This window comes from Lepidochelys kempii, chromosome 8 (genome assembly GCF_965140265.1).
Source record: "Lepidochelys kempii isolate rLepKem1 chromosome 8, rLepKem1.hap2, whole genome shotgun sequence".
Lineage (NCBI taxonomy): Eukaryota > Metazoa > Chordata > Testudines > Cheloniidae > Lepidochelys > Lepidochelys kempii.
This window is the reverse complement of record NC_133263.1, coordinates 97,933,745-97,948,196: the sequence shown is the minus strand read 5'-3', so window position 1 is coordinate 97,948,196 and position 14,452 is coordinate 97,933,745. Positions and strand designations below refer to the sequence as shown.

At 38.5% G+C, this 14,452-nt stretch overlaps 1 protein-coding gene across 9 annotated transcripts in view; it reads left to right on the top strand.

The window, feature by feature from the left end:
- Positions 1-14,452, top strand: part of OSBPL9 (oxysterol binding protein like 9) — a 142,316-nt gene that overhangs the window by 97,761 nt on the left and 30,103 nt on the right. For 8 of the 9 annotated variants that reach the window (XM_073357739.1, XM_073357732.1, XM_073357733.1 and 5 more), the window contains 3 exons: positions 2,376-2,414; positions 10,265-10,358; positions 11,117-11,221. In XM_073357739.1, coding sequence (XP_073213840.1) covers positions 2,376-2,414; positions 10,265-10,358; positions 11,117-11,221 — 238 coding nt within the window. The remainder of the gene's footprint in view (positions 1-2,375; positions 2,415-10,264; positions 10,359-11,116; positions 11,222-14,452) is intronic. The other variant, XM_073357740.1, reaches the window with a different exon arrangement.

Here is a 14,452-nt window from a genome sequence, read left to right as displayed (position 1 = left end):
AAACTATTGTTTGTAGGTAAAGTAAATAAGGTTTTTAAATGTTAAGAAGCTTCATTTAAAATTAAATTAAAATGCAGAGCCTCCCGAACCGGTGGCCAGGACCCGGGCAGTGTGAGTGCCACTGAAAATCAGCTCATGTGCCACTTTTGGCATGCATGCCAGAGGTTGTCTACCCCTGGACTAGATGTTAAGAGGGTGTTAGCCTTTTACTGGGCCCCTAGTCTCCTTGTTTCTATTGCAGTTATGTACAAGGGAGCGCCTGTCTCCACTCAGAGACTTCTTCAATGGATCTCTGAATGTATTATTGCCTGTTATGTTATGGTTTCACTGAGGTTACACCTCCCTTAAGATTGACTGCACACTACTAGTCTATTTTGATAGCTCTGCTCAGATATTACTGTTGCTGAAACCTGCAGGGTTGTAACATGATTCTCTGTGCACACTTTTTCTGACTGCTGTGCCCTAATTCATGCTGTAAGATCAGATGTGGCAGTAGGCATTGCATTTCTTTCTTCAGTGATGGACTCTTCCAAAACTTCTACCTCTTTCAAGTATTACTGCTAGGGAATCACCTAAAGTGGAGCACCCACAAGGACACTACTTGAAGGAAGAGAGGTTACTCACCTTGCCCAGTAACTGGAATTCTTAGAGATATGTATCCCTGTGGGTGCTGCACTACCCGCCCTCCTCTCCTGTGCTTTGGAGCTGCCTCTGTGGACTTTGCTGTAGAGAAGGAACGGAGGGTGGCTTGCCCACCCAGGCTGATATAACCTCAGAACAGGGCATGAAGATGTGTAGGGCGCATGTGCGGGCAGAATGGGCACTGCTACGAAAAATCTCCAATCAAAGGCACAAGGGCACATGCATGTAAAAAGTGAAACATTGACAGGGGGACACATCTCGAAGAACTGCAGTTACTGCACAAGGTTTATTTGTTTTTTCTGTATTTCCCCACCCCCGCTTTTTTTTGGTCAAAATGTCTTCTGTCGAGCCTCGTAGAATCTTTCCCCCTCCATTTAATGGTATTGGCTATGCTGTTTTATTGAGGTATAGGTTATTCTATGTATTTTACTTCTTTAGAATCCTAGAATATCAGGGTTGGAAGGGACCTCAGGAGGTCATCTAGTCCAACCCCCTGCTCAAAGCAGGACTGATCCCCAATTAAATCATCCCAGCCAGGGATTTGTCAAGCCTGACCTTAAAAACTTCTAAGGACAGAGATTCCACCACCTCCCTAGGTAACGCATTCCAGTGTTTCACCACCCTCCTAGTGAAAAAGTTTTTCCTAATATCCAACCTAAATCTCCCCGACTGCAACTTGAGACCATTACTCCTTGTTCTGTCATCTGCTACCATTGAGAACAGTCTAGAGCCATCCTCTTTGGAACCCCCTTTCAGGTAGTTGAAAGCAGCTATCAAATCCTCCCTCATTCTTCTCTTCCGTAGGCTGAACATCCCCAGTTCCCTCAGCCTCTCCTCATAAGTCATGTGTTCCAGTCCCCTAATCATTTTTGTTGCCCTCCGCTGGACTCTTTCCAATTTTTCCACATCCTTCTTGTAGTGTGGGGCCCAAAACTGGACACAGTACTCCAGTTGAGGCCTCACCAATGTCGAATAGAGGGGAACATTATAAACGTAATGTTAAGAGATGGCAACAGCAAACTGAACAATCTCTTGTGTCAAAGGAATGGGTCATATTAAGTGCCTGAGGTTTGGTTTTTCTTTGTTTTTGTTTTCTTTTTAAATTAAAACCAATGGAAACTCATGGCCCTTAGTATCTTATCATTAAGTATGTAAAAACAGTATGTAAGAGATTGCCAACTGTCAGATATTGAAATCAAGGCACCCTATTACTTAATATTCTGCAAATGCCTTTTTAGGTTTATACTAAATAAAACTATGACTTACAATACATTAAAAAGTTAAAACTAAATTTAGCTGCTTGTGCTGGCTGATATTACAATACTTGTTGCTAGATAATTTTGGTAAACCCTACCCACATAGGGAGCAGAACTGCAAGCTAAAATGGTGTGTGTGTGCCTGTTGCTAGTGTGATTCCCCTGATTGTGAGGACAGGATTTTTTTTTTTTTCCCCGAGACTCATCTTTATATTATAGACCTGGGCAAAAAGTTTCACCTGCACTAGTAAGGGAAGCCATGCTAAAAGCCTGCTGGCAACAACTATGATGTATTGTAGTTGTGATAGGTAAGATTTTCAAACGCTTTTAAGTCCTAATTTCAAAAGTCACTTCAGGTTTTTAAAAACAAGTTGAACCATCCCTAAGAGAAACATACAGTATGTATAATTGTCACAATACATAACTGATTAAATATAAAAGATTGATGTGTTAATATTTTTAACATTTTTCCTTAAGGACCAAAGTAATGAGGAGAAGCACGCAGATGGACTTATAGTAAGTTTAAATCTAATCTTTTATCTCCCTTTATTTCTGCAGAACATGTGAACAGAGACCTGAATTTCCACTCATTTACAACAAACTTCCTTCTTTCTCTTATTCACTGCTTCAGTTACCTTGTTTTTTTATCTGTTGAAACTTTAGCTTCTGCAGTTGGCCATCCATCATTACCATTAGGAAAAATATTTTCCAGGTTTTCTACTTACCTTTTTAAGTGGCCGTATTGTGAATGTATCCTTGTTTATTTAAACTTAATTAAACAAATTAAAATCTGCATGTGAACCAGATGTAAGGGGAAATGGTTGGGATAAAAATAAGCGTATTATGTTGAATCTGACATACTTTATAAATAGAGTATATTTTGTTGTCCACATGCTATAAGGGGATGGTGTTTTCAATATGGTATTTTGCATCTGACACACAGAAATGAAAAAAAGATTTTGTTATTAAGTCTGCTTCAGTCATCTCATTTTTAATATAACTTTGCCCGTTTATCTTTGTTTTCAGTCCTTCATGACTTCTATTTCCTCTTTCTGTGTTTGTCATTGTTTGAGTATGAATCACATCTGTGTTGATAGGGAACTGATTGCTCTAGAACTTAATTTCCTAAAAACTGGATATTCTTTTCGTTACAATCTACAGTGTAATTTCTGATCCCTTAATCTGTTCCTTCCATGGATTCTACTCTTGATATAATGTATATTTCTGTTCAACATGTAAAAATTATGTGCACAAGCTTGAGTTGACAAAAGTTATGCTTCCAAGCAATAGGAATGTCGCTGAACAGCATAATTCAACAAGAAAAATTTAGCATACCAGTCTTAAGTAAGTAGCAAAGTATACATCATTCCACTCCACCTAGAGTCCCTCCCTTCAGCCATCCCCAAAAGCCTTATCAAATTGATGGCTTTTGTAGTGTGTCCTGATGGCTTAAAAACTCAGGCTATTTCAAGCCAAAGTGGGAAGTGAATTACAGAGCCAAGGGACCCTCACAATGAACACCTCATCTGCCATGGTAGACATGTCATGGGGCGAGGCAATCTCTCAAGTAGACATCAACACAAGCTGTAGAACTTATACAGTTATATATTTTTCTTCTTCTATTGTAGCACTTTCAAAAACTGTAGAGACCCACCCTTGTTAACATGCTTGAGATCTGGAAATGTGTTTATATATGAGCTCATCAGAACTTTGAACCTTTTTTGGGACTTGATCTCATGACAATGAAGAGCAGCTGCAGTCCAACAAAATGAGTTATTCTAATTGTGAAAGCAAATGTTTATCATGAAGATCTAGATCTGAAGGTGAAATTAGTTTTTCCTTTAAACTTTGAGAATTTAGTGCTAGCAAAAGGTGCCGAATTGATTGCACAGGAGCTTGAGGCTCCCCTCTACAGGTCAGGCATGATAGCAAAGCAGGCTTGCTCACACTTCCTCTCCAATGTGGAGAGACCTGGGGGTGAGAGGGTAGACCAGCTTTTATGCTCACTCAGTTTTTTGTGTGCTAAAAGTGTGTCAGTTGTATAATGTTTTTCTTACATGGACAAGTGTCTATTTGAACTTTGCAGCGAGAGTGTAAATGCAGACTTTGTTTAATGCTTGTTGTAAATATGGCATAACATTAAATATGTACATATGCTTAGGAAATTCTTTCCTATCTCCATGGGAGGGATATTGCTCTAAATGTAGCAGAACGGTTCTGCTATATGGGGTGGAGGAGACAGGACATGCAGCAATATCGTATAGCAGTACTCTTTGCAGTACTTGCGAGGGTTTGGAGATGTGGACCCTGGGTCTGTAAGCATTTCCACTGGCTAAAATCTCCAACATAGGTATAGTGTAGGGGCATCAACAACTTCTTTGTAGTCTGAGGTGGTAGTAATAGCTGTCCCAATTATGTGTGGGCAGTTTAAACTAGAAAATGTGTTAACAAACACCTTGTTGAACACTGAGGGTGAAATTCTGACACCATTGAAGTCAATGGCAAAACTCCCATTGACTTTAGTGAGAGCAGGCTTTCACCCTAAGGCTAGGTCTACACTTATGGCGGTGTGTAGGGTACATAGATTGTATGCCTCCCTAGCACAGATATAAATAGTAGTGTAGATGGTGAGCTACTGCTTAGGCAAGTAAAGACATGCCAGAATCTTAAATACTCTACATGGCTCTCTGCATGTCCAAGCAGCGCCTCTCACATCTACATTACTGTTTTTAGCAATTTAGTGTCCTCCTGGGTCCCCACTGCTGGAGCCTTTCCCTGACTCAGTAAAAAACACCGGCAGTAGGTTTTAAATTGTGCTCTGGAAATGGTCAGGTTTTTGGCTCATTCTGATCACTTTTGTGGTAAGGAGTTGAACACCCAAAAACGCTGTCTCTGCCAACTGGAAGTTTCACCCACTGTACCATCAACGATAGCGTTTGTGAATGTAGAGGCAGACTCAAAGCTAAGCCTGTCCCATGAAATACCTTAAAGATTATGGTCAGCACTTTGAAGAGGATACAGAATCAAATGCGGAGCCATTCTGTTTCATTTATTTATTATAGAATGTAGAACACTGGTGATGCGCTATCATCTGGTATTTTTGCTTACAATAATGGATAGGCAGGGAAATAATGAAAAATGACATTTTTAAATTGCTTGGTTTCTCAATTTGTTATACTCTTTGGGATAAATATTTAAATTGCTTGTTTGCAGACCTACACCATGTAATAGGTCTTCGAGTAGTGTGCCTATGGGTTCTCCACTTGGATTGGAGGTTCTTGGTAACAGTCCTCGTTCAGTCCATGCATGTTTCCTTACACATTCTTTTGCCCCATTGTAAGGACAAATAGGGCTGTGCTGCCGAACTGCCCTCAGTTCCTTCTCAGCCAGCTTCAGCCTGATAGGGTGTGTAGCATATGCCAGTTCTCCTCAGTTTAGTATTGTAGTTGGGATAGTTAGTGTCAGTTAATTTAGCTTGTTAATAGTCGTTGGGACCTCCTTTTATTCCAGGTACTATTCTGGTCCACAGAGAACTGGGATGTATTATTATTTGGCATATGCAATCTGGTCAAGCTAAGTCACAGTGTTCTAATCAGTGATGTTCAAGGCACAAAGACTCCAGGAATTTCAGTCATTTTACAGTCCTCAACAATATGTTAGTCCTGGGGGGATTGTGCACCACTGCACATGCACAGAGTTCATGTTTGGTGCAGAATTTCTTTTCTGCAGAAAATACATTCTACCCAAGAAGTGCTTCACTTCTGCCTTTCACCCACCAGCGGCCACTGTGGCGCTAGAACAGCCAGCAGTTGGCTGCATTCATTACAGCACCCTGCCTGTGGAGCCAGGTTAGGACAGACAGAGGTGGGGCACACAGGGCTGCGGGGGGGAGGGGGCATCACAAACTGGGATTCAGAAGGGCTAGTGTGTGGGACAGACTGGGGCGCGGGCTCAGGAGCTAGTGGAGTAACAGCATTGAGCCAGAGGCTGAACGGGAGGGATGCTGCAGGGCCACATGGAGACAGGGTAGGGGGCTGCAGGGCCACATGGAGACAGGGTAGGGGGCTGCAGGGCCACATGGAGACAGCGTAGGGGGCTGCAGGGCCACATGGAGACAGGGTAGGGGGCTGCAGGGACATATGGGGAAGAGGGAGCAGATGTGCCTGACTGAATGGGGGAGGCTTGGGGTCAGCCAGGGTGTGCATGGGGGAAGCTCCCCAACTCCCTAACATTCTCTCCTCCCCACTCCCGAAAAAAAACCCCAAAACACAAAAACCAACTTGTTCCATACTTCTCCCACCCGCACCCAACAACATTTCCTGAATCTATTTTTTTTTTTGCCTGTATTGTTGCAGACATACTTAGTGACAGGTATTTTGAAATAAATTACCAAAATAATTGAAACTGATGTTGTGTTATTTTGTTGTTTTGACAAATAAAATGTACAGAATTTTGCAGAATTTTAAAATATTGTCTGCAGAATTTTTTATTTTTGGGTGAGAATTTTTAATTTTCTGATTCAGAATTCCACCAGGAGTAATGTGTGTCATGATATGTGGCTGGCCACATCAACATAGTGGATTGTTTCTAAAACGTCACCGAAATTATGCTGTAGGACAAATTCCACATCTGGTACGAAACCAGTTCAGAAAGTTCCATTGCCTTCGCAGTAAATCAAACCGGGGTTGACGTTGAGTGGGGTCTGAGACAAGGTAATTATTCATCACTTTCTCTGCAGACCATGAAGCTCACCACGCGTCCTGTACTGTGAATCCCTCACCTGGTAAATTTATCCACTACAGGCAATGTGAGGGAAGATGACCACATAGTGGATTAAGCAAATATTTAATTAATGGCAGATGTGGCATATCATGCAATTTCGTCATGAGTTTCACTGTACCTTCCTCTCTGTGAACACTGGGTGGAGCAGTATTTCAGAGAGCCAGTAACTATGGTAGAGGAGTAGATTTAAGTGTGCCTGAAATAACACACACGATGGAATTTAATTGTATGTCGATTATCTTTGATGGAGACCAACATAAGATCTCAAACTTTTAAACAACTATGTGAAACAGTAGAAATTCAGAATGAGTAACTCAGATTGAGAAGTTAAAAATCACTGGTTATAGGCTGAATTTAGTTTTCTGTTTGGAACATTCCGTGGTAAAAATACTTCTGATTCTTTAAAATATGTGTATAATATACAAATATATTACTGATAATACTTCTGCATTTAATCATATGTGCAACTGGTGTGACCTGTTGAAAAGGAACTTTCAGCCTAATGTAATTTCAGAAATTTATTTAACTCTACATAAATGGCTTCAGTAATGGGTATTCCACCAAAGCCTAACACAAACTGTCAGTGCACTTTTTTATCATTCATTTTGAAAGCTTCTATCTTCTGCCGAGTTGTGGTAGTTTTTTAGCAATATCTACATAAAGCATTGTCTCATGAACACTAAGACTTTTATTGAGAACAACTTTTGCATTATAGTGGTGCAGTAGTACCTTTTTTGCTCAGATTAAGGCTTTCTGTTACAAACCTTGGTTATTGAGCTTTAATATCTTACTTGTTTAAAAACAGATGGGGCTGGCATGTGACCCAGTTGTCAGCCTATATGGAAATTTTGTGTGTTAATATAAAAATTCCAATCCGGTGGGCCGTGTTTGTTGCTGAGCTGTCAAATACTCAGTGCTGTGATACGATTTCTTGGGGGAGAGCAGAATAATTAATGAAAATTTACAGGTGTTCAGTCCTGGAAATAGTTAATTTATTACTTGGGGTGGGGAGTCTTTGTGACAGTCAAAATATTCACTTGAAAAATTTGCTACTGATAATGTTCAGTAGTTTTTTCATAGTTAGGAAATACACTGGAGATACTGGGTTAAATTTTCTACTTTAGTGCTACAGCTTCTTAAAGGTTCTATCTAACATGAGGTTTGAATTTAGATTTAGCCTGTTTGAAAGGGGAGAAAAGTGTGTTATTGACGCTACTGATTTCCATATAGAAATTGGAAAGTTAGTTGAATGAGAGGAAGAGGAAAGATGAAAAAGTGTTGAAAACTAGATGCTTGCTTTTTGTTCTCCCACATTACAGCCAAATGCATTGCCAGTGAGCTCCTATGTACACAGAGGGTATGTCTGTGCTGTGGGTCTGTTTAATTTCAGTGTAGACATCTGGGCTTGAGTTTGAGCCCAGGCTCTAGGATCTTGCGAGGTGGGAGGGTCCCAGACCTCAGGCTGCAGCCCGAGCTGGAATGTCTACATGCAGTTAAATAGACCGCAGCTCAAGCCCCACAAGCCCGAGTCAGCTGGCACAAGCCAGTTGCGGATGTCTAATTGCAGCGTAAACATACCCAGAAGGTCTTGTTATATTAATTTTTAAAACTGTTCAAGGAATGATAGTTTTGTGTCCCTAATGCAAAGAGGGAGCTGAGTAAACAAAAGTAGCAGTGGATTCTTAACTACCACATATAAACTGATTCTGTGTTACATTAGCATTAGAGAAGCAATTTCTCAGAACCTAAAGAAGCTGCAGATTTCTCAACATTAGAAGGAGGAGAGCAGCTTCAGTCTGAGCCAGTCAAATAACTCAATATGAATAACTTTCATATTTTCAGTAGTCCACTGCCACCTAACATAACTAATACTCGAACTCTTTATCACTAGATAAGGAAAAGGGAAGAGAGGGAGGCCATTACTACATTTAGCCTGCATCAAAAAATGCAATGAGCATAGGCAGTGGTTTATTTTTTTAACATCTTTCTTTTTAAATAGGGCATTTGTAAAAACAAAACACAACCACCACAACACACACCACTAAGGGCCAAGAAAATGGTCTGAAAATAGCGCAGGGTTAAAAGTAAATCTGGACTCAAGTGAGAGAAAGTAAGCAGTGTAGATTTTTAAAAGAGAGAGAGAGAGAATTAATAAAGGTGAAAGGATGAAAAACATGTATAAGCAAGAAAAATAGTAACGGATGAAATCTCATGTTGGCTCCTGTCCCTAGTCCTTGTTTAGTTAGACCCCAGTCTGGCATCAGGATTTTCTAGCACATCCATGCAGAGTTTGTGGGTATAAAATCTGCAAGACCTTAAATAGCAAAATATTTGGGGTAGGGACAGGATCTACCTTTACATACCTAGTTAATAACAAAAACGAATATAGCTAGGCTTGGCAGAATCCAATTTTCATATATATATATATATATATATATATATATATATAATTTTGAGGATATCAAAGTTTAAGTATTCTTTGAAAATTTAATTAGATTAAAAAGGGTTTTCAGTTGCAGGAAATTGTCAGATAAATATTTGACAGTAGACATTAAAATTCAAAAAGGTAAAGCTTTTTAAACTGCTAAAACACAAATTGTCAATATCACATGTCAAAATACACAAAGTAAATATCCTTAGATATGGAAAACCAAACCTATTTTTACTATTCATTAACTGGTCCATTTGTAACCATCCTAATTCAAAAGTCTAAATCACTGGATTTTGACTCTACTAAGTTCTCAAGCAGCATTTTTCTTTTTCTATCTTTTAAATTTCAGTTATTATCGATAGAAATATTTTTTCATTGGTTTGTGTGTACGAGATTGATGTTTACTGATATTTACCGATAAAAAGCCAATCCTTCCAAGCCTAAATATAGCAGTCCAAGACATTTGCATATAAAGAGGCAGGGAGCCATAGGTATATTATATAACAAAATACAAGAACAGTGAAGTGAGGAACAATCATACAAGTTGTTTGGCTCAAAGGCCCTTGCATTGTATGTTTCTGAGATGCTTGTTCTGCTAGGACCTGATCCAGTATCTACTGAAGTCAACAGATTCCCATTGACTTTAATGGAAGTTGGGTTGGGGTCAGAGTGCCTGTGTTGAAATGAACACTGTAAATCCATGAAAAATGCTTTTTGTCAAAGGTATGCCCAATAATCTGGTGATGATTTTACAGTTTTATGTAGTTCCTTAGTGTAGTCTGGACAATATTTTGTTTTCTAAATTATAATTTACATATCTGATGGTCTTCATGAAAAATTAGGCTCACTTCCTCCTCTGTGCACACAATGGCTGTTAATGGGAGTTGCAGGGAATTGTAGAAACTAAAGCTGGAAAACTAGACTTCTTTACAGGAGAATTCAGGTTTACATCAAGTTCAGTTTAGAATATTTTAATTTAGCATTCTTTGTAAAAAGTATTTACACTTGCAAAATAATTCATGTCTTCAACTGTCAATTTGTATGTCAAGTCTCTCTCAGGACTTTGCTGTCTTGCATTCGGGCATCTTCATACATGGAACATGTTTTACTGTATTTAAAAAATAAAAAGCTTTAATTTATTTCTTTTTCTCAGAGTACTATTAACCCGGTTGATGCAGTATATCAGCCTAGTCCTTTGGAACCTACAGTGATCACTACAATGCCCACCCAGACTGTATTACCTCCAGGTACAGTACACAGACAGATGGTTCAGTAAAAATATTCATGTAGTGTTTACATTCAGCTGGTTTAAGCTACTGGCTTGTTCTTTTTAGCATATTTGCTATAAATGAATGAAAAGTGTATACAATTGCAAAAAAGGATGAAGGCTTATTCTTTAATGAGTTCTATCATCAGCATACATCTTCAGGCTTGTGAACTGGGTTATGTAGTCCATGTAACTATGGCACTTTGACTCTTAACCAAAAATATACATTTTTTAGTCTTTTTCACTGATGTGCATTTTTGGCTTTGTTCATTTCGTTTTTTTTTAAAAAAAGGGGGTCTTTAGAGACTATACATCTCAGTTTTTAAAAAGTTTGCGGAGAACACTTAGCTATCAATTAGAGAGTTAACTTCCTTCTGTATATTCCTTTTTTCTTTACTCCTTTTCCCTATGGCAGTCCCTTTACTGTGTCCCCTATTTGGATATGTTATATTGCAGGAACAGTACAATATGAAAATATATAAACCAGTAATTATAACGTTTTTTTTCTATGGCTGGGGGGAAGTAAGACTTTCTAACCAGCTTCACGGATTAATAAATACAAAAAGATGAACAGCAAAGAAGGAAATAATATATATTTCTCTTTGAAGAATGGCAACAATTGTCTAGATCATGGCTATCAAAGGTATTATAAAACTACTAGGGGTTTCCTTCCAGGAAAGCAGGAGTCCGCTGCTTATATGTGTTTGCTTTCTTTTTACATATTGAAATACCTTCTAGAATCTTCTCAGTTGTTGAAATCAGAGCAGCGACCTTCGTCCTTGGCAGTTGGGCCTGTAGTAACATCACTAGGAAACCATCAGATTCCAACACCAAATAGTACAGGTATAGTTCTGTGTGACTATCTTTCATGTTAAAGTATTACATTTTTTAAGAATGTAAACTGAATTTTGTAGAATTTATATTTGATATAGTCCTTAGGTAGAAAGTTACATTGTATAATGTAAGTATAAAAGAAAAGCCATTTCTAGCTATGTTTCCCCTTATCTTGAACTTTCACCTTAGCTACCATTTTAATGCTGCTGATATTCAATTGGTCATAATTTTTAAAATTACCTGTGCTAGTCCTACCCAAGTAAACTTCAAGGATTATTTAAACTGAATTTATCTTAAGTGTGTCACTTACGCAAGAGGAGCCCATTCAGCACATGCCCATAGACTATATTTGCTTGTATTGCTCCTAGTGCCATACTTTATAATGAACTCTCATTCCATAGCTCCTGCACATGCAGATCTGTCTATCTCTGTAGTGATTTGCCTGGCTGTCACTTACCTTGATTCTACTGAAATCCTCAAACATGCTTTCACCTCCCTTCCTTCCTTTTCTCTGGCCTCTAAAGTTCTCTTCACCTTACCCACAAATTTTAACATCTTTGTAATCCTACTACCCCTACCTACCTTTTCAAATATATAAAGGATTATGTTCAAATCACCCTCAGCTTTAAATTGCTCCATGAGATCAACATTCATTTCAGGGTGTGTTTAAAATCAGTTTTGCTCCACTCTATTTGAGGGGCCATACCTCTACATACTCCCTTCCTTTGCTTATCTCTATCCCTTCCACATTCTTGCTACTGTTGCTTTGAGATTTTTGCTGTTTCAGCTGTCCGAGACAGCCCCTCTGTCTTTATGCCTCATGGACTCCTCCATTTCCTTTTATGTCAGAGGACAGCAAATAGTGCTTGTACCTTTTTAAATAATAGCTAGATATTAACTGTGTAATTGTTTAATCTTGTAAACTATTTTGGGATAAGGTATGTATACAAAAGATAAATTTGCAAAATTAAAGTGTTAATGATATGAAAGATATCTAAATCAATGTTTTTCATGAAATGTACAAGGTTTTTCTTGAGCATTGTAGCTTTCTAGCTGCTAAAATTAAACATTCATAACTAACAAAATGCTGGAGTTGTAACTATTTAAGTTGTCCTTTACAATTTTTAATTCTTTATTAACGGAGCATTAGAATTCATATTTTCTCTATTTTCATAACCATTACAGTACTAATGGCCCAGCACTACAGTATTTGAAAGAACTTTAAGAGTGAGCATTGGTTTATATCTTAAATATATAGTGTTCTTTTTACAAATACAATAATATAATTTTGCCTCAAACATAGCTTCGGACTGTCATTTACCACTGTTGTTGTTTGCCTGGTCTTCATTGATTAGTGAAGTGTGATCTAGTTGTTTTGCACTCAGAATCTAACTTGCCTTTTGGTTAGGACTGCTTCTGTACTGGGCATCTGACCCCTTCATGTATAAAACATTTCAACTCTGAATTACTAGACTGAGACTTAAGACATTCATCTAGCATATTAGACACAAAGGAAAATGTGGTGCATTTGTGGTAGTCAAAAAACAGTTTTCAGACAAGTAGTGTATTTCTGCTCAGTAAATAGTGCTGCCTTTATTAACAGTTGTGCTTCATTACTTTATTTTAGACCTATTTTAGACCTTTGATGTAACTCAGCAGGCAGGAATCTCTCTAGAATTTTGCAGCACTGTTATTGTGAGCCTCCCAAGAACCTAAAACCATCTATTCTGTGTGTCTGAAGGATTGAAGGCAGGGTCAGAACCACAGTCATCTAGCACTTAAAAATATAGCCCAATTCACATTTATAATATTAACAATGCCAACAGCTGGCCATAAGGGTTTTTAAAAATTGCACTAGTGTTGACTTTTTAGTTCAAAAAAGGAATTATGGTCTTGTAAGAATGCCTAATTAGGCTTTTAAATTTGGGATGGTGGTATGTGGTTAAGTGAATGTCCATGCTATCACTGACTTCATGGAGAAATGGAACTTTTTTATTTTTAGAGCTTTAAAAGATGACTAATATCCAGTCCTTCCCCCCGCCCCTTTCCCTCTCTTGTCCCTCTTGTACTTCTCCCTTTTGTCTCCAGTATGACCCCCAAAAATGGGAATAACATAGGAATTGCCTTGTTGGATCAGACATGATGCCTATCTAGTCCAGTCTAGTCTAGACTCTTATCAGTGGCCAGCACCATTTGCTTCAGAGGAAGGTATTAGAACCCAGCAGTAGGCAGATCTGTCCTCCACGTTAGGTCTCAGCCTGATCCCCAGTAGAGATTGGCTTAAACCCTGAAGTATGAGGTTTGATATCCCTCCTTCGCCAACTTTTTGTTGTGAATTATTCTTTATCCATACAAATACACAATTTCTATTTTAATCTGAAATTTTTGGCCTCAGATACTTAATGTGGCAGTGAGTGCCACAGTTTTATGTGTTTTATATAAAAAGTATTGGTTTTGAATTTTCCACCTTTTAAATTTAATTAAATGCCTCTTGTTATGAGACAGAGGGAACAAAGTTATATATCTACCTTCTATAAACTCTTATGTCCCCTCTTATTCATCTCTTTTTATAATGTAAACAGTCCCAATCTTTTCAATCTTTCTTCATATGAGAGTTTTTCCAGGCCCTTGATCATTCTAGTTGCCGTTCTCTGAAATCCCTTTACTTTGCAATATCCTTTTTGAGATGAAATAGTATTTCAGATGAGGCTGTACAGTTGAGTATATTAGAATATTCTCTGTACTGTTCGTGATCTCATTCCTTATGCAAGCTTCAATGTATTATTTACTTTTTTGACCATAACTGTGCATTGAGTAATGGTCTTTACCAAGCTATCTACACTGACTCTTGGGTCCTTTTCTTGAGATGATACATTTACCTGATTAATTTAGAACCTTCTAAGGTGTACAAGTAGTTTAAATTTTTCCCTCCAGTGTGTGTTGCTTTCATTTGTTGACACTGAATTTCATTTGTCATTATGTTGCCCATTCACCCTGGGTCTTGTAGTTCCTCGCAGTCTTCATTGGTCCTGACTACTCAAAGTAACTGTCATCTGCAAATGTTGCTTTCTTACTACTCACCTCTCTCCCCAGATCATTAATAAATACGCTAAACAGCTGTGGACTGCCGAATGGCTAGCAGCAATTCTGCAGAAAAGGACCTACGGGTTACAGTGGACGAGAAGCTGGATATGAGTCAACAGTGTGCCCTTGTTGCCAAGAAGGCTAATGGCATTTTGG